At 44.2% G+C, this 21,137-nt stretch overlaps 1 protein-coding gene across 6 annotated transcripts in view; it reads right to left on the bottom strand.

Annotated features, from left to right (window-relative positions):
• Nucleotides 1-21,137, bottom strand: part of agap3 (ArfGAP with GTPase domain, ankyrin repeat and PH domain 3) — an 847,377-nt gene that overhangs the window by 509,051 nt on the left and 317,189 nt on the right. For 2 of the 6 annotated variants that reach the window (XR_005943290.1, XM_041189386.1), the window contains exon 1: nucleotides 7,534-9,297. The exons of 2 other annotated variants lie outside the window; for them this stretch is intronic. Coding sequence is in view for 3 of the 4 variants with exons in the window: in XM_041189386.1 (XP_041045320.1) it covers nucleotides 7,534-8,794 (1,261 nt within the window). In the remaining variant the exon portion in view is untranslated. Of the gene's footprint in view, nucleotides 1-7,533; nucleotides 9,338-21,137 lie in introns of those variants that run through there. 2 more of the 6 variants (XM_041189383.1, XM_041189387.1) reach the window with 2 other exon arrangements.

Here is a 21,137-nt window from a genome sequence, read left to right as displayed (position 1 = left end):
ACAAACACAGACATGCGCAAGCATACAATAAGAATACAACTATGAATAACTTAAAAGAAATAGAGCCACAGAGATATGGATATCAGTTCACATGATTGCCAGAGTACAGGAAGTCAGAATCCAGTATGGGTTCCTTCATGGAAGAGTTAGAGTTCAGGTGGGTTCAGCTCCCTAAAGCAGAAGCTACAGAATTCCTTTGAAGTTGATGGTGACACAGTGAGATAAGGTTGATATACTGAGACTGTTCAGCAGGCAATGGCAGGAATCTTCCAGAGAAACAGGATTGAGGAGACTTAGATTTGATGCAGGCCGTTGGTCAGCCTGGAGTCCTGCTGTTGTGTTTGCAGGCTGGAGGTTAAACAGCAGACTGCGTTTCGAGTCTGTAAAGTTAAAACTTTCCAAAGGCCAGAGCATAGTCATGTGATTTTGCTGATATGATCGCAGTTGAGGTTACCCCTGGACAAGCCTAACCTCAGAGACGAAGCCAGCTTTTATCTGTTTGTTTATATACATGGAGAGGGGCTACTGAACAGAGTCAGCTAGTGAACTTTTAACAAAAGAATAAAACATTTATTAAACAAGAAAAGGTGAACTATATTACAACACTCCTTCAGGTTTGTAAGGATAACACAAGTTACAAAAACTATCTTATTCTCTAATGTTCACAGAAAGTTCATAGTCCATGTAAACCAATAGGCAACCCGTGGTCAGACACACCGCACTGTGAAAGTGACTGAGGCTAGCTCAACCAGATGCTATGGATCTCTCCTCAACTCCCCCCATGGACGCTTGTCACACTGTGAGCCAACCGGTCTCACTGAACTCCATCTTTCACATGAGGGTTTCCAATCTCCACCCCCCAAGAACTCACTTTGAAATCTTCTCCCAAACCAACACTTTTTCTGAGGTGCCTTCTGCAAGGGTTCACCTCCAGGGTTTCGAATTCTCCTTCCGATGTTCCTCTGCCCTGGGTCACCACATGCATTCAAACTGTCACACACTCTCTCTCACTGACTCAGCCGTCAACAGTACGCCACTGCTTCAAATGCCCATAACAAAGAGTTACAGACCTTTAGCCGCCTCTTTGGAACTTCAGCCTCTTACAAGCTGTTCTCGCTTTAAATTCTGCTTTCTGCCACTTGTGTCTTTGTAAATCTGAAGCTTTCTCTCTGTCCCTCACTCTTGACTTCACTTAATAGGACCTTTTCCAGGTTCCTGTCCTTTCCTTTGACTAGAAGGTCTTCTTGAGACTTTCTCCTGTTCCACTCCCCTCAATTTTAGAGTCTTATCTTTAGCTTGGGATTGGCTATCTATCCCCTTTGCTCCAGTCTCTCCTGGTAGCTGTCTTCAAAACCAACTGAACTCAAACAGCTTCCAAATCAAACTGTTGCTTCTAGTTTCTTTTGTGTGTATTTGTGGGAGGGTCCTGCCTCTCTGGACCCCTGTTGCTAGGCAACAGCTCAGTTTCTCCACTCTTGTTTGCTTTACTTAGCTGCAACTATTGTAAAACTCTCATTGGAAATACAGGCACCTTTTAAAGTGAAACGAAAACTCAAATTGACCTTTCTTAACACAGAGATACAGAAATACAAATCAAACTTAAAATTTAAAGCTAAAACTCATTCCTAACACTCACAAATACAAATATAACATACTTAAACTATTTATTTCCTAGCATTGCCCCATTAATGAGTCAGTTGCAGGCTAACAAGCAGTTTCTATGCCTCTGGTCAAAATCCATTGTTCACCTTTTAGCACCTCTGCAGTTATCATGAGTTTCAATGGCTCTCCCTTTGCTATAGTCCCAGCCGGTCCCTGGCTTCATTGATTGTAATGTGCGCTCACATGGAGAGGTGTGAGATTCCACAAGGATGAAGGTTAAGCTTCCGCCCTCACGCCTTCTCCTCCCTCCCAGAAACATGATAGGGTCCCCCTTGTCCTCACTTATTACCCCACCAGCCTCCGCATTCAAAGGATCATCCTCCGCCATTTCCGCCAACTCCAGCATGATGCCACCACCAAACACATCTTCCCTTCACCCCCCTATCGGCATTCCGTAGGGATCGCTCCCTCCGGGACACCCTGGTCCACTCCTCCATCACCCCCTACTCCTCAACCCCCTCCTATGGCACCACCCCATGCCCACGCAAAAGATGCAACACCTGCCCCTTCACTTCCTCTCTCCTCACCGTCCAAGGACCCAAACACTCCTTTCAAGTGAAGCAGCATTTCACTTGCATTTCCCCCAACTTAGTCTACTGCATTCGTTGCTCCCAATGAGGTCTCCTCTACATTGGAGAGACCAAACGTAAACTGGGCGACCGCTTTGCAGAACACCTGCGGTCTGTCCGCAAGAATGACCCAAACCTCCCTGTCGCTTGCCATTTTAACACTCCACCCTGCTCTCTTGCCCACATGTCTGTCCTTGGCTTGCTGCATTGTTCCAGTGAAGCCCAACGCAAACTGGAGGAACAACACCTCATCTTCCGACTAGGCACTTTACAGCCTCCCGGACTGAATATTGAATTCAACAACTTTAGGTTGTGAGCTCCCTCCCCCATCCCCACCCCCTTTCTGTTTCCCCCTCCCTTTTTTTTTCCAATAAATTATAAAGATTTTCCTTTTCCCACCTATTTCCATTATTTTTTTAAAAAAATATTAAAAAAACACCCCCACTAGAGCTATACCTTGAGTGCCCTACCATCCATTCTTAATTAGCACATTCGTTTAGATAATATCACCAACTTTAACTTTAACACCTGTGTTCTTTTGTACTATTGTTGTTGGCATCTTTTGATGATCTGCTTCTATCACTGCTTGTTTGTCCCTACAACCACACCCCCCCACCTCTCTCTCTCTCTCTCTCCGCCCCCCACACACACACACCTTAAACCAGCTTATATTACAACTCTTTCTTGGACTCGAACTCAAGTTCTGTCGAAGGGTCATGAGGACTCGAAACGTCAACTCTTTTCTTCTCCGCCGATGCTGCCAGACCTGCTGAGTTTTTCCAGGTAATTCTGTTTTTGTTTTTGTTTTGGATTTCCAGCATCCGCAGTTTTTTTGTTTTTATCTGAAGGTTAAGCTTTTGTCCTGTAACTACTGATAGAAATTTTCAGAATCTGTAGCCAACTTGTGAATCATGTGACCTGTAGCAGCCATTTTTTGGTTCAGCAACATCCACTTTTTGTAAGGTTTGACGTAAACAGTTTAGGCTCTCATTCATGCCTTAGGGACCTGACAGTATTTTATAGTTAATACAGTCACCGTAGATCAGCGAGCATAGGGGGTGATGGGTAAATAGGGCCTACTGTAGCCAGGCTGGGACAGAAAAATGCATAATGTTACAATTCCCATAGAGGCCAATGTTTCAAAAAGAAAGGAACCCTACTACATCAATGGAAAGAAAATCACTGGACAAGATATCACTTTTTAAAACTTTTACTATAACAAGCCAATGAAAACAAACATAATTCAAAAATTAACAGGTGAAGGATATTTCAAATAAAAAAGGTAAATTTCACTTTAAATAGTCAATACACCAAAGGTACGCCTCATGTAGTTACAAGCATTCATTTTACTTCCCACACAAATGTGGCACCACATGAAATCTCACAGTCTTTCCAACTCGACCTCCACTATATAGGGTCTCTCACTTCCCACTCTATATTTTAGCAGAGTCTCATTCACCAGCAGTCATGTTCATTCTGAAGTCCCTGGACATGGTTACTACTGATAAGGTGCAAGTCCATGAACCCTCTCTCACTCGGGCCACAACAGTCCTGAAGGCAAAGAATCCTCAGAGATTCCCTTCTCTGACCCCTTTAAATGATCTGGTGGGCTCTGGCAACACTGAAACAGCAGCAAGGGTCTTACCCAATCCACGATCTGTTGCCCTTCCTGCATTCTCCGTTCTTTTCAACGGTATAACACACACAGTAACATAGTCTCTGAAAATAGAGCACAGACCTTCAACACCAGGATCTGTTCAAAGGCTGACGAACAGAACACCTGCTCCATTCAGTGAATCTTGCTAGTTTCCTCTTTGCAAAATTTTCAGCGTGTCCATTAACTACCTAGCAGAAAACACTGGCTGATCCAACCTCACTGCAATTTGCTTTCTATTTACCCTTCACCTCTTAGCTGTTCATCCCCATGGCAACCTCAGGTCACATGGGCATTTTCTTGAACCTAATGATGAAACAATCAGCAAACCAATTAACCCTCTTTCAGAATATTCCCAGCCCACTTTGCTCTTGCACCAAAGAAATTGTAGGCTTTTCCCAGAAAATGGGTCATCACAATGAGCACACAGACACATAACCAACAGCCTCAAAGTTGTAGAGCATGAACACAGATACATAACCAACAGCCTCAAACTCAGGCGTGTATCATCTTATTTCCCAGAAAAAGGATAACCGATCAATTTATGGAATAAAATCCGTAATCCCAGTAAAGCCAGGGTTAGAAGCATAGAATGATGCAGCGCAGGAGTCCATTTGGCCCAACGTGCCTGTGTCAGCTCTTTGAAAGAGCTATCCAATTAGGTCCACTCCTCCAGCTCTTTCCCACAGTCCTGCACTTCTTTCCCCTTCAAGTGAATGTTCATATTAGCTGATGGTACAAGGACAAGGGGACACAGAATAAAGAGATGCAGAGAGCAAGAGATGCAGGGGAAATGTGAGGATTTTTTTTTAATGCGGCAAATGTTAATGGCTTGGAACTCACTGCCTACGAGGCCGGTGGAATTGGAGACAATCAATGCTTTCAAAAGGAGATTGGATGAGCACTTGAGGGAAATAAACTTGCAAGGCTATAGAGACAGAGTGGGAAAGTGTGACTGATTAGATTGCTGTACAGAGAGCCAGCACGGACTAAACTGACCAAAATGGCTTCCTTCTGTGCCTTAATGAGTCTATGGCTCATCCCAGAAACAAGCAATTGAATGGGGCAGGTGTGATGCAGATGACACCAAGAAATTCATTTGCTTTAAGTGCTCCTATTCACTGTTTCTTCCTCTTAACCTTTAGCTGGCTGTGCTCACTCACTGACATGGGTGACTGTACTCAGGCAAAAGCAGCCTTGCGTTACTCGCTCATCAAGAGGGCAAGAAATAGAAGTCTGCTTTCAGAAGTGCTCAGATTCGAGGCCTGATCTGTGCAGAGTTAGAATGATAAACACACCAACAACAACTTGCACTGACAGACAACACAGTATTAGCCTCAGTGAGAAATGCTTTTTTCAAACAATGTCAGGGGATCTTTCACATTCACCTGAAGAGGTAACCAGGCAGTCACTTGGTAGCACACAACTTGAATATCTGCAGAAGAGAAACACATGTTGCTGAAGCTTTATCATCTTGCACTCATCAGCACAAATTTCAGATGTCTGAACTTAGTATTCTTGTGTTTGTCCTGATGGGTGCAAAATGAAAAGCTTCAGCAACATGTCTCTCTTTTCAGCAACATTCAGGTAACCAAGCCCTGATTCAAAAGACAGCATTCCCTCAACACTGCACAGGGAGCATCAGTCTGCATTAAATGCACAAGTCTGTGGAATGGGACTTGAGCCCACAACCTTCTGATTGAGAGGTGAGTGTGCTATCTACTGATGAGCAAAAATTGGAGTAATACATCCACTAGATGCAGTATTCATAAAGGCTGAAATTTATTCAGGTCTTTTGTTCATCTGAAACATGAAAAGGAAACTATTTTGGAAAGGAAAAATGCATAAATATTTGAAAATTTAAAATTTAATATCAGTATAAGAAATGGCTGGGGAAATGGGGCAAAGAATCAATGGGTCTTTTAGAAACATGTTAGGTTGAATGGCCTCCTTCTGCTCAGTAGAATTTTAATATTCCATAAAGATTGGACCAGTCACTATGGGTCAGACAGAAATTCAATCCTGCTGGGCCCCAGTAATGGGACAGCTCTGTATTCTGTGTTATACTCTTGAAAGCCAGTTGGCAAAGGATAGAACTTGAGCCAACCTTTACACACTTTTATGAGCATTTATTTACAGAGATACACATTACAAGCATACACCTCCTAACACAACAGCCACAGTTTCAGTCAGTATCTAGGATCTTTTCCCTGCCCAGATGAAATTACATTGTTTTATAATTTGCCATGGTGAGATTTGAACTCTTGATCTTGGGGTTACAAGCCCAGTACCATAACCACTTGGCTATCATACCAGAACTTCAGTCAGTATCTAGGTCTTGCTTCATGCCAGCATGCACTGCTTCATCATTTGAGGAGTTGTGAATGGTACTAAACACTGTGCAATCAACAGTGAACATCTGGATCTTTTCCCTGCCCAGATGAAATTACATTGTTTCATAATTTGCCATGGTGAGATTTGAACTCTTGATCTTGGGGTTACAAGCCCAGTACCATAACCACTTGGCTATCATATCAGAACTTCAGTCAGTATCTATATGGACAGGAATGAATCCCCAGTTAATGCCCATCACTTGTGTACAATTAAAATGGAATTAACAACCTGTAAGGACTCCCCTGAAAGAGTTCCTTCATAAAAAAGTCTCAACACTCTGTGTCCCCTGTAACAATGCTCCCTACATGGGGTAAAGTGTATAACTGTCAAAAGTTCCAATTCCTGCCTCAACCCTTTGCCATCAACTTACTTTATCCTTATAAGTGTTGGTGGAACTCAGTATCCCAGTTCACAAAGAGGCCTTTGATACTGCAAGGTTAACATGACAATTTCAATACTCCATCCTAACCCATCTGTCATTACCCCCTGAGCTGATAACCTTTCCATGGCAAGCAAGTTCCCAAGCTTCATTCCAGAGAAATCCTGGTTACAAATCCACATCTCCTTAAAGCAAACTGAATTGTGAAAATCTAGCACCAGGGATGCTGGATTCACCCAAATCCCACAATTGCTCCTTAAATTCACACTTATTCATGGCACCATGCGTGTCCAAATCCAAGACAGGGTTTGCTAAGAGATGGCAGGTTGGGTCGGTTCATACATAGATACCCAACTTTTATGGTTATTTATTGTTTGGTTAATGGCATTCTGCAATACCTGATTACCTTCATTATATGGACTACATTTACTTATACACACGCACTCCAAACCAGTCCTGCATGATAAGCAACGCAACTGTATCACCCTGATTACAGGGGAGGCGATGGCATAGTGGTATTGTTGCTGGGCTAATAATCCAGATACCCAAGTTAGTGCTATGGGGACCTGGGTTCGAATCCTACCGTGGCAGATGGTGGAATTTAAATTCAATAAAAATCTGGAATTAGATGTCTAATGATGACCATGAAACCATTGTCAACTGTTGTAAAAACCCATCTGATTCATTAATGTCCTTTAGGAAAGGATATCTGCTGTCTGTACCTGGTCTGGCCTACATGTGACTCCAGATCCACAGCAATGTGGTTGACTCTTAAATGCCCCCTGAACAAGGACAAGTCGGAATGGGCAATAACTGGGCAGTGATGCCCACATCCAATGAATTTTTAAAAAATGTTTCTTGCTGTTCCTGCTTACCTTCTGATGATGGTGATGACACTTCACATCTGGACAGATGATGACAGCTCTCCGTAATAGACTCAGTGATGGAGCAAGGCTCAAGGATCCTACATGAGGCTACATCCTGTTCCTCGGTCAAAGTCCAGCCATTGCTCTGTATCTCAGATCTCAATCCGTCAGTTTTCCAGGAGTCTTTGCCCACAGGTGAATTTTTTTTGCGAAAATGAGCAGTCAGAAACTTCCACCAGCTGTTCTCCTCTAAGTTTCCTTTTGGCGAACGTGCAGACTTCACTGTTGGAGCTGTGTGGGTATCGGTAAGAGGCTGCTGATGCACCAAGCAATTCTGACCTTGTTCATGCCAGCTGGGCATTTCTCGGCTTGGTGTTTCTGAGGGGGACGAGCACGCACTTACAGGTGACTTCAGTCTTTGTGGAAAGGAGTCTCCAACACTCTGTGTCCTGGCCCTGCTGCTCTCACACTCTTTTTTGTTCTCAGCCCCTCTCCTGATCCGAAAGCTCAGGCTTCTTCTCAACGATTTCAGGGATATTTTGGAATTTTGGGCCTTGTGATCATTCGTTGCTTCTTTTGCACTCGCCGCTTTCCCGGCAGCACTAACCCATCGGTGACTGGACCATCGGTAGCTGGTTCGGAGAAAGCTCGTGCTGTCGGATCTGGTGGCAGTGGTGGTCCGTTCAGCCACTTCACTGTCTGGTACCCCAACGCGACCATGTGAAGCACTTCTGTTAATCTCAAGGAAACTCATGCTGAGAGGTCGGCGTAGTTCCTTCTTTCCAGGGTGCAAAATGCACACTCTAGGCTGTACAGTTACTGTTGCTGCTTCATCGTGCTGCTGAGAATGTCCCCCTTTACTCAGTGAATTGCGATCAATCCCTCTCTTCCTTACAGCTGGCAGCAGTGACTGTGATTCCAGCTCTGGGAATAATCCGATCCTGTTCTCTGGGACACAGATGCTCCTAGGCCGTCTCAGTCTGTCACTGACGGAGTTCAGCGGGGAATCAACCATCACACTTGACAGCTTTCTGGAGAACTCGATAGCGTCACTGGGCTTGGTCTCTTTCCGGGGCCAACCTGCCCGGCCCTCAATTAATTTCTTGAATTTAACCTGTAAGGTACCGGTGATATTTACCTGTTCAGACACAGCAGCAGATTGAGCAACCTCAGCCTGTTCACCAGCTGGGTGACAGCAGCGACATTTCTTTACACTGAGATCAGCTTCTGCCTGCAATATCCTCTTGTGTTCCAGTTTGCTGGACTCCATTCCTAGCTCTCTGTCAGTGCCCTCACAGTTGCCAGTCACACCATCTCCCACACTGCCCAAACTCAGCTTGGTCCCTCAAGGAGCCGGGAGAACAAAGCCATCTGATGAATACAATTTCTTCAGCCGCTGTACACTTGCAAACTGACCTGTAACTCTGTGCCACCCCTGTCCTCTGTGTTACACACAACTTTACGCTGGGAACTGCTGCTGTTGAGGGAGAACACTGGCCTGTCAGGCACCACCAACATCTTTTACCCTCAGGCGTCTCATTGGGTGCTGGAGTCTCCCAGCCCAAAGGAAAACATTCCACTCTGCTTGAGTCACTTCAAAAACTGGAGCTAAACCAGCTTTTAAAAAATAACAATCCACGCGCAGTATGTGAGGGAGTTTTGACCAAGCAGTAACTAGACATGAGTGTTGCTGGAAGAGTTCTCCCACATGCTGCTTCAAAGTCGGAATTCTACAGCATACAAGCGTCTATCCTCTCAGTTTAACAATGTTCCAGCTATTGCAACAAGCGCTGAACAAACTTGAATTCTCTTCTCCAAGTACAGCATATAGCAATACTGCTGTGAGCTCCTGGCTGCTAACCTCTTGTTGTGGCTTGCACTCAAAACTGCAACATGTCAGTTGCTTTCTGTGTCAGACCTGGACGTGATTAGTTGAGAAATGTTCACACACCGCGCCTGCATGCCTGCACCTTGTACTGTATCTATCAGTACAGAGAGAGGGAAAACATGGAATGGATCCACTTCACTCCCAGTGCCAGCTCATACCGTCCTGAAGAGGAAATGTACAGCTGAGTTGAGGCAACGGTAAGCAGGACATTGATACTGACTGAAGGTAGAGTGGCAGAAAGAGCAGACTGAGAGAGATTTGGGAAAGTGGGGCTGCCACAAGCAGATTGTGTGTGACTGTTCAGTTAAACTGTAGCTTCTGCCCTTCCATTTCACATTCAACACCTTGGGCTCAGTGTCACTAACCACTGCATTGGTTAGCCAATTCCTTTGCATGCCCAGTCTCACTTACAGCTGGAGCTGAGCGGCCCTGGCGGAACCCAAACTGAGCGTCAATAAGTGCTGCTTGATAGCACTATCGACAGTACTGTCCACATGGATTTATGAAAGAGAAACCATGTCTGACAAACCTGTTGGAATTTTTTTGAGGATGTTACTAGCAGAAATGATACAGGGGAACCAGTGGATGTGGTGTATTTGGATTTTCAGAAGGCTTTCAATAAGGTCCCTCACAGGAGGTTGGTAAACAAAATTAGTGCACATGGGATAGGGGGAAATTTACTGGCATTGATTGAGAATTGGTTAAAGGACAGAAAACAGAGAGTAGGCTTAAAGTAGGGCCATTCTCAGGATGGCAGGCTGTGACTAGTGAAGTACCACAAGGATCAGTGCTTGGGCCCCACCAATTCTCAATCTATATGATTTAGATGTGAGGACCAAGTGTAACCTGGGTGTCCTTGTTCATGAGTCACTAAATGCTAACATGCAGGTGCAGCAAGCAATTAGGAAGGAAAACAGTACATTGGCCTTCATCACAAGGGGATTTATGGGTACAGGAGTAAAGGTGTCTTGCTGCAATTGTACAGAGCCTTGGTTAGACCTCACTTGGAGTATTGCATTTCCTTATCTAAGGAAGGGATATTTGCCATAGAGGGAGGAGAGCAAAAATTCGCCAGGCTAATTCCTGGGAGGGTGGAAATGTTCAATGAGGAGAGGTTGAGGAGACTGGGCCTTTTTTCTCCAGCGTTTAGAAGAATAAGAGGTGATCTCATTGAAACCTACAAGATTCTTAAGATGTAGACAGGGTAGATGTGGATAGGATGTTTCCCCTGGCTGGTGAGTCTAGAATCAGGGGACACCGTCTCACAATAAGGGGTAGGCAATTTAAGATTGAGATGAGGAGGAATTTCTTCACTCAGAAGGTGGTGAGTCTTTGGAATTCTCTACCCAAAAGGACTGTGGAAGCTCGGTCAATTGAGCATGTTCAAGACAGAAATCCAGAGATCTGGATACTAATGACATCAAGAGATATTGGGACAGGGAGTGAAAATGGCATTGAGATAGATGATCAGTCACGTTCTTGTTGAATGGCACAGCAGACTCAAGAGGCTGAATGGCCTACTCCTGTTCCTATGATCCCATGTTCTATCACCTTACTGATGATCAAGGGCAGACTGATGAGGCGGTAATTGGCCGAGTTGGTTTTCTCCTGCATGACATACCTGGGGAACTCAGGAATGTGATGGAATATTCTCCACTTGCCTGGATAAGTGCCACAACACTCAAGGAGCTTGACAGCACCCAGGACCAAGCAGCCTTGATTGGCACCCCATCCACAAACATTCACTCCCTCCACTGCTGGCGCACAGTAGCAGCAGTGTGTACCATCTACAAGATGCATTGCAGGAACTCACCAAGGCTCCTTTGACAGCATCTTCCAAACCCACGCCTGCTACCACCTAGAAGGACAAGGGCAGCAGATAAATGGAAACATCACCATCTGGAAGTTTCCCTCCAAATCACTCACAATCCTGACCTAGAAATATATCGCTGTTCCTTCACTGTTGCTGGGTCAAAATCTGGGAACTCCCTCCCTAACAGCACTGAGGGTGTACCTACACCACTGCAGCAGTTCAAGGGGCAGCTCATCACCACCTTCTCAAGGGCATTTAGGAATGGGCAACAAATGCTGGCCTCGCCAGTGATACCCACATCCCATAAATGAATCAAAAAAAGGAAAAAGATTTTCCATATTTCCAGGTAGATGCCTGTTTTGTAGCTGGTACTAGAACAGCTTGGCTAGGGGCACGGCAAGTTCTAGAGCTCAAGTCTTCAGTACTATGGCTGGAATATTGTCAGGGCCCATAACCTATGCAGTATCCAGTGCCTTCAGCTGTTTTTTGATATCATGTGGAGTGAACTGAATTGGCTGAAGGCTGTCGTCTGTGAAGCTGGGGACCTCCAGAGGAGGCTGAGATGGATCATCCACTCGGCACTTCTGGCTGAAGATTGTAGAAAATGCTTCAGCCTTATCTTTTGCACTGATGTGCTGGACTCCCCCATCATTGAGGATGGGGATATTTGTGAAGCTGCCTCCTCCAGTGAGTTGTTTAATTGTCCACCATCATTCACGACTGGATGTGGCAGGACTGCAGAGCTTAGATCTGATCCGTTGGTTGTGGGATCGCTTATCGCCGTCTATCACTTGCTGCTTGTGCTGTTTGGCACGCAAGTAATCCTGTGTTATAGCTTCACCAGGTTGACACCTCATTTTTAGGTATGCCTGGTGCTGCTCCTGACATGCCTTCCTGCACCCTTCATTGAGCCAATATATTTCTGTATATTCATCTGGTGATCCTGATCCTATTCCATTATATTATTCCAGCATCGGAGATCCATATTGCTTCCCTAATCTGTGCACTTTGCCTCTCCTATTGCTGTCCCACGCTGCTTATACTCAGCTATTCAGGGCTAGAATCGAAGCTGAACTTCCCCCTCCTGTGAACCTCATTTTTTGAGACATATTCTAGGGCCTTACTTAATGTCCAGCTAAGGGCTGTTAACTGGGCAGGCCAGAAATACAAGCTGGGATCGCTCTGACCATTCTGTACCACAAAAGACAAGCCAATGAGGCAACATGAAGCAAATGAGGTACTTGTAGAGTATAGAAAATATAAGAAAATACTAAAGAAGGAAATCAGGAAGGCAAAAAGAAGACATGAGGTTACTTTGGCAGATAATGTGGAGGTAAACCCGAAGGATTTCTACAAGTATATTAAGAGTAAAAGGATAGTAAGGGACACAATTGGTCCCCTTGAAGATCAGAGTGGTCGTCTATGTGTGGAGCCTCACAAAATGGGGGAGATCTTAAACAGTTTTTTTTCATCAGTATTTACTCAGGAAACTGGCATAGTGTATAAGGAAGGAAGGGAAACAAGCAGTCGTGTCATGGAACATATAGAGATTAAAGAGGAGGAGGTGCTTGCTGCCTTACAGCGAATAAAGGTAGATAAATCCCCCAGGACTGACATGATATTCCCTCGGACCTTGAGGGAGACTAGTGTAGAAATTGCAGGGGCCCTGGCAGAAATATTTAAAATGTCCTTAGCCACAGGTGAGGTGTCGGAGGATTGGAGGGTAGCTCATGTTGTTCCGTTGTTTAAAAAAGGCTTCACAAATAAACCAGGTAATTACAGGCCAGTGAGCCTGACGTCAGTAGTAGGTAAATTATTGGAAGGTGCTCTGAGAGATTGGATATACAATTATTTGGACAGCCAAGGCCTGATTAAGGATAGTCAGCATGGCTTTGTGCGTGGTAGGTCATGGTTAACGAACCTTGTAGAGTTTTTCAAGGAGGTTACCAAGAAAGTAGATGAAGGAAAAGCTATGGATGTTGTCTACATGGACTCTAGTAAGGCCGTTGACAAGGTTAGTTCAGAAGGTTCAGACACTTGGGTATCCATGGAGAGGTTGTAAACTGTGTTCGAAATTGGCTTTGTGGAAGAAGACAGAGAGTGGTAGTGGATGATTGCTTCTCAGACTGAAGGTCTGTGACTAGTGGTGTGCCTCAGGGATCTGTGCTAGGACCATTGTTGATGTTGTCTATAACAATGATCTGGATGATAATGTGGTAAATTGGATCAGCAATTTGCTGATGACACTAAGATTGGAGGCGTTGTGGACAGCGAGGAAGGCTTTCAAAGCTTGCAGAGGGATCTGGACCAACTGGGAAAATGGGCCAGAAAATGGCAGATTTAATTTAATGCAGAAGAGTGTAAGGTGTTACATTTTGGAAGGACAAACCAAGGTAGGACATACACAGTAAATGGTAGGGCACTGAGGAGTGCGGAGGAACAAAAGGATCGGGGAATTCAGATACATAGTTCCCTGAAAGTGGCGTCACAGGTAGACAGGGTTGTAAAGAAAGCTTTTGGCATACTGGCCTTCATAAATCAAAGTGTTGAGTGTAGGAGTTGGGATGTTATGGTGAGGTTGTATAAGACATTGGTGAGGCCAACTTTAGCGTACTATGTGCAGTTCTGGTCACCTAACTACAGGAAGGATATCAGTAAGATTGAGAGAGTGCAGAGAAGATTTACTAGGATGTTGCTACTCTTCAGGAGTAGAGTTACAGGGAAAGATTAAACAGGTTAGGACTTTATTCCTTGGAGCGTAGAAGAATGAGGGGAGATTTGATAGAAGTTTACAAAATTATGAGGGGTATAGACAGAGTAAATGCAAGTAGGTTCTTTCCGCTTAGATTAGGAGAAATAAACACGAGAGGACATGGCTTTAGGGTGAAAGCTTTAGGGGGAACATTAGGGGGAACTTCTTCACTCAGAGAGTGGTGAGAGTGTGGAACGAGCTACCATCTGACGTGGTAAATGCGGGCTCACTCTTAAGTTTTAAGAATAAATTGGATAGATACATGGATGGGAGAGGTCTGGAGGGTTATGGACTAGGTGCAGGTCAATGGGACTAGCGGAATAATATTTCGGCACAGACTGGAAGGGCCGAATGGCCTGTTTTTCTGTGCTGTAGGGTTCTATGGGTCTATGGTTCCAATGAGTTCAGTAACCCTGAAAGGTAGCTCCTGGTAACAGACCTGATGCCATTCATTTGGCGTAAATGTTGGAATATGAAACCTGACAAGAAGGGAAGGAGGTCAGCGAGTGTCTTTCAAATGCTGACTTCCTCCTGTACATTTCCAGCAATGTTTAATCAGTAAGGAAGCCCTCGCTGGGAGCAATGTAATATGGGAATGGGAGTGAGGGGGGGGGGGTGGGGAAGAAAGCAACCAGTCACCAGAGACAGGTTCAGAGTATGATCAGAGTGAAGTGTGTTCAACCTCAAACTCCCATCAAACGTCCTTGAGAATTATTTACAGCAGCTACTGGGTACGAGCCAGATGAGAAAAGCTGAAAAAGTTCTGTTGAAGGGTCATGAGGACTCGAAACGTCAACTCTTTTCTTCTCCGCCGATGCTGCCAGACCTGCTGAGTTTTTCCAGGTAATTCTATTTTTGTTTTGAGAAAAGCTGATCCCCCTTTTACCTCAACACACTGATTTCTGCTGTTCCTCCACTGCACACTGGCCAAGCCTGGACACACAGCGCCCTCTGGTGATGAGGACCTGAACACCCCCCTCACCGGATATTGTCTGTCAGTGATTTTAGGGGCTTTCGGGGGTCCCTCCACCTTATGTCTTGGGATCGAACTCACTGGAAACAAAGAACCATTGGGTTCATGAGCAGCAAGTGCAAGCGTGCTCTCCCTTTTAGACAGATGAGGAGAAATTGTTTTCTCTGAGGTCATTAGAGTGGAACTCTCTTCCCCAGAAGATAGTGGAGGCAGGGTTTTGTAAAATTTATTCAAGGCTGACTTAGACAAATTTTTGATAGATACGAGAATCAAGGGCTATGTGTGCAGACAGGAAAGTGGAACTGAGATCACAACCAGATCAGCCATGATCTTCTTGGATTGTCGAGCAGGCTTGAAAGGCCAAATGACCTATGCCTGCTCCTAAGTCCCATATTCCTCCCTCTAGACAGACCTACCATACAGTGTAAGTGGCCTGAGGTGAGTTAACTGCTCTCAGTTAAGGCAGCAGTTGGGCTGATCACCCTGGACTGGGGAGGAACAGTGAATACGATGCAAAGTTCCGACTCTAGATTGCTGCAGTCACTGACATACACGGGCTGAAAAAGTTACATTCAGCTTTTATTGCACGCGGCTGTGAGATTGTTGGGGATCCAAGTTCATTCATCTTTCCACGAAACCCATCACCCATGTCGTTCACTCTACAATAATATTCTTCTTGGAAAGTGAAAGAGAATATTTGGTGAGACTAAGACCAGGCCTGTCTATGGTGACCTCCATGTTACCTGCCATTACTTATTGAGTGAGGGAATCGAGGGCTGTCACCAGAAATGTGGGGCCCTTGAGGAGAGGAGAAATCAAAAGATTGAACTGTATCTGGATCAAATCCAGCGATGGAGAATCAGTCTCTTCTTTCCACTAAAGTGTGAATACAGTGTGCACACTCTGTCTCTCTGCTCCTTGATCCACAGAGTCCTCGGGTACATACTTGCCCAGATATCGGTAGTTTCTAACTATGGCTATTGTCATTGACCTCCATTTCTCAACCATCCTCTATCTTCACCTCTGTTGCAGCTCATATGCTGCCAATATTCTCATCCATGCCCTGGTCGCCTCCCAACTCAACTACTCCAACATTCTCCTGAACGGCCTCCATGCTCTGAAAACACCAGCTCATCTTAACCTGCTGCCTATAACCTGCATTGTCCTTGCACCCATTACTGCCGATGACAGTAGGGGAAGGATAAGAAAGTGAAAGTTTAACAATTTAATCTAGATGCAACCAAATAAAACAGCGTAAAAAGATGCTGGAAATTTAGGCATAATTGAGTTACTTTAACATGTCCAAGTAACTGCGTATGAAGTGCATTGAATCCTTCATCCAAACCCAACATCACTCAACAAAACCAGCCTCTTCCCAAGAGCCCAGGCACTGATCTCCCCACTGGGATTTCACCCCCAGATTGTCAAGTTCACAGGAATCAGCACAAATCAGTACAGGAGCAGTGAAGCCTTGAACAGCTTACTGCTGCAGAAATCTGTTTTTTAAAGCAGCTTTCTTTGTCAATGGTTCTGCAGGGTGATTTGAATTCACAGCTGTAGAAGTTTGGAGGGCAAAGAGCAAAGTGTTGTTTCTAGTCTCCACCCGTGCACTGAAGGAGTGCTTATCTTCACCGTTTATACTTGCCCATTCCAGCATCTTCAGGTCCAATTGGCTCTGTCCCAGTCACAAATCAAATATGCTGGGCAATTTGAGATATTGTTAATGAGTTTGCCTTGGGGAAAGTTCACCTCCAATAGACAGGCTCAGTTTCAGGCCCAATCAGCAATTAATGCAGGCCTGCCCCTGCCCGTGAGATACCCTGGGGGAGCATTGGCCCAAACTCACCCAAAATAAACAAAGCAGGGGATCAAGACATCAGATACTCCAGAGCAGCCAGGAACTGGAACCCTGGCTCTCCTCAAGAATAGAAGAACACAAGAAATAGCAGGAGGAGAGCACATAGCCCATCAAGCCTGCTCTGCCATTCAATATGATCATAGCTGATCTTGGGCTTCAATTCCATTTTCCTACCATATCTCTTAATTCCCTGAGAGACCAAAAATCTGTCTCTCCCAGCCTTAAATGTATTCAATGTTGGGCCATACACAACCTTCTGGGGCAGAGAATTCCAAAGATTCGCAGCCCTTTGAGTGAAGAAATTTCTCCTCATCTCAGTGCCCGTGTTTTAGATTCCCTGGCCAACAGAAACAATCTCGCCGTGCCTACCCTATCAAACGCTTTCTGAATTTTGTAGGTTTCAAAAAGATAATTCGTCATTATTCTAAGCTCCAGAGAATATCAGCCCAATTTACTCAGCCTCTCAACATCGGACAACTCCTTCACCCCAGGGACCAATCAAGTGAACCTTTGCTGTACCATATTCAACGTAAGTACATCCTTTCTTAAATGTGGAGACCAAAACTGCACTCAGTATTCCAGCTGTGGTCTCACGAAAACCCTGTGCAACTGTGACAAGGTTTCTTTATTCTTGTACGTCAATCCTCTTACAATAAAGGCCAACATGCCATTTGTCTTCCTAATTGCTAACTGCACCGGAATGCTAACTTTCTGTGTTCCTTTGCACATCAACATTTACAAATTTCACACCTTTTAAACATTATTCTGCTTTTCTATTCTTACAACCAAAGCGAATACCTTCACACTTTCTACATTGTGCTCCATCTGCCCTTCTGTTGCCCACTCACTGAACCTGTTTATATCTCTTCGCAGCCTCTGCGTCCTCCCCACAGATTACCTTCCCACCTAGCTTTGTACCATCAGCAAACCTTGATACATTACTCATTATCTCTTCATATAAGTCGTTAATATTGAGTGTAAATATCGGAAGGCCCATCACTGATCCTTGTGGCACTCTATTATTCGCTGCCTGCCAACTTGAAAAAGCCCCATAAACACCCACTCTCTGCTTTCTATCCATTTCCCAATGCTCTATCCATGTTAATATATTATCCACAACTCCGTGAGCCCTTGCTTACCTATTAACCTTTTGTGTGGCACCTTATCGGATGCCTTTTGGAAATCCAGGTATACTACATCTACTGGTTTCCCTTTATCTACCTTAACAGTTACCTCCTCAGAAAACTCTAAGAAATTTGTCAAATAGGATTGCCCTTCAGTAAAACCATGCTGACTTGTTGTAGCTAATCAGACTATTCTTTCCTAAGTGCATTGTTAAGACCTCCTCAGTAATAGATTCTAGCACTTTCCCAACAACTGATCGGGAAATTGAATGTTCTCTCTGAATATCCATCTCTCTCTGCTGTGTACCAAGGCAACCATACAGATAGGAAATCAACTGTGCAGCCTCCGGTCTGTGGCTAAGGTGAAGAGACTGGTGGATCCTGGTGGGTGAATGGCCATAGGCTAGGCCACTGGCAACTGGAAAATGACTTGAAGTAGATCAGCAACAAGAGCATTGGGAAAGGTCTGCAAGAACAAGTTGAAGATCATACGAAATACAATACAGACAAATGGCATCCTTCTGAATGTAACCATTCAATGGTTTTATGAACAGTAAGTGGATTGCAGCAATTCAACAAGACTGCTCACCACCACCTTGTGAAGGCCAATACTCATATCCCAAGAATGAATAAAAAACTCTGGAAATGCCAGTCAAGATGGACACAGATGAGGAAGATTTAATGGAGGTGTATGAAATTATGAGGGGCCTAGCTAGAGTGGATAGGAAGGACCCATTTCCATTAGCAGAGATTTAAAATAATCACACTACAAAAGAGACAGAGTTATGGCTCGGGGTGAGGGCTCCGGGGAGACTCAGGGATGTTACTCGCAATAAGAGCTTGTGGTGGAAGAATTAATCCAGGCAGGTCTCTTGGTTAAAGCTGGTTTATTTCCAAGACAATTTCTCAGTGCCACGAACTTCCTAGTAGCTTCCAACCAAAGTGTTCCAGCTGTATCTTTCTATTCTATTCAGTTGGAACAATTAATGCCCATCACCTGTTTAACTACCAATTGGTTTTAACAAGAAGATTGCCATGTTGAACACTTTTTTTAAAAAAGCTGAAGGAAATAATGTCACGTATTTCCACATCTATAATTCCCGAATTTCTTTTACCACATATATACACACAATTATAAAACAAAAACAAGGTTTTTTTCATTGCATCATTATAAGACACCCCTCTTCCAACACACTTAATAATTGTTTTTTTGAGAATAGGCCCTTCTTTTTGTAAAACAGTCTGATAGTTGGTGACTTGCATCAACCCATTTTATTCTAGAGATCTCTATTCTTTCTAACATCTCCGTCACGCTGGCTAGGTCTATTCGTAGTCTTTTCTCCGTGACGCTTTTCAGGGAATGAACGTTGTCCCAAAGAGACCGGTTATCAACATAACATTCTATGGGCAAACATTTCCCACATTGCCCTATGTAATATTTCTGTCAATATATTGGACAAGTAAACCCCCATATCTAATGCTTCTACTAAGGCTAAAGTTTCAGTAGTTAAAGTGCCTTTCACTCCCCCTTTTTATTTTCTCGGTCTCCCCAGCCAGTGTGCAACATTTATCGTTCTTTCCTACCAAGGATATGATGAACCTGGCTGTGCTAGAGAATATGATGAACTCGGCTGTGCTAGAGAATATGATGAACTCGGCTGTGCTAGAGGACCCATCTGGAAGATTGGATTGTGAAGCATTGTTAAAAATGACCAACCTCATATCTTCTGCATCACCAAAGGCTGGAAACTAGAGCGCACATCTCTCAGAATTTAATTTTTTAAGTGTTTTATTTGCTCTCAGAACTTCCAACTGTTTCATCATGGTGCTCAGCTCCAACACATCATAACTAGCATCAGGCACAACCAGTTCAACTGCCCAACCAAACTTCTCTACTGTTCCATTTCTTCCTTGGTAGCAGGATCCTCTTTTTGTGGGGATCTACCACGAGTTATTGGGGTATGATTAACATTTTCTGGATAAGATTGTTGATTCAATGTCAATGCTAACTGGCTCTGCTTAATATCTAAACCAAAGTATTTAAAGGCCCCAGAAACCTGACTCCCGATCTGGAATTCCTTCTTTATCGTCTCGATTACTCATTGTTCAAATTCTACAGAGCCTCCCACAGGAAATCATCAACATGCATGATAAAGATCCCAGCTAGTTTCCCCGTATGGTACCAGTAGAACATTGCGGGGTCTGCCTTTAACTGAATGTAACCTGTTTTCAACAAGACAGACCTCACAGAAAAATACCAAGCTCTTGATGCATCATTCAACCCATAAATGCGCTTATTCAATTCCCATAGCTTTCCTTCAACATCCCCGGCTTCTTTAGGGGGTTTCAAAGAAACTTCCCTTTGAAACTTCTCCCCCTGTAAAAACGCAGCCTTTATATCAATCGATTTGCACTCCCAGGAAAAGGATGCCAAAATAGCTAAAAACGTCTTCAAACTCACGTTCCCCATAGTAGGCAAGTCCATTCTGACATCCTGATCTCCTAGTCTCTCTTCAAAGCCTCGGGCTACTATTCTCGCTTTGGCCTTATATGTACCGTATGGGAGTATCTTTTCTGTACAGATCCATCTGAGAGATAAAGCTGGCTGTCCTCTGTCAGGTATTTCAGAATGTACCCCAAAATCCTTCCAACTCTTTCTGTTTGGCTTCCTTTATCAGCTTATTTTCCAATTTATTGGCACCTACTAGAATCTATATCATAAGGACTTCTGCTTCTATTGAGATTGCTAGCTTGCTTTCTAGTCTTCCTTGTTAAGCTACGGCCTCTACTCACATCCCTCTCCCCTTCTGGGCTGCTACGATACGATCATCCTCCTATGTGAACAGAACTCTGTTCACAAGTCCGTGATTTTTTTTTTAAGGCCACGATCACTTTCTGGTCCACTGTCAGAACTCATATTGTGTTTTCTGGGTTTCCACATCTTTACCTCAGTTTGCCAATCGTTAGGTCTTGTCTCCTGTCCTTCATCCTGCACATTTAGCCAATGTTTGTATTTACCAGTGGCCTTTCCTGCTCCCCCTATGATGGTGTCATCCCTCCACACATTGGTGCCTTCTAGCATGTAACTCTTTCGAGTATTAAAATGCAATTTCCACTGCACCCTTCTGGATCTTTTCCCTGCCCAGATGAAATTACATTGTTTCATAATTTGCCATGGTGAGATTTGAACTCTTGATCTTGGGGT

Source organism: Carcharodon carcharias, chromosome 6 (assembly GCF_017639515.1).
Source record: "Carcharodon carcharias isolate sCarCar2 chromosome 6, sCarCar2.pri, whole genome shotgun sequence".
NCBI lineage: Eukaryota > Metazoa > Chordata > Chondrichthyes > Lamniformes > Lamnidae > Carcharodon > Carcharodon carcharias.
The sequence above is the reverse complement of the archived record's forward strand: the minus strand, read 5'-3'. Positions and strand labels throughout refer to the sequence as shown.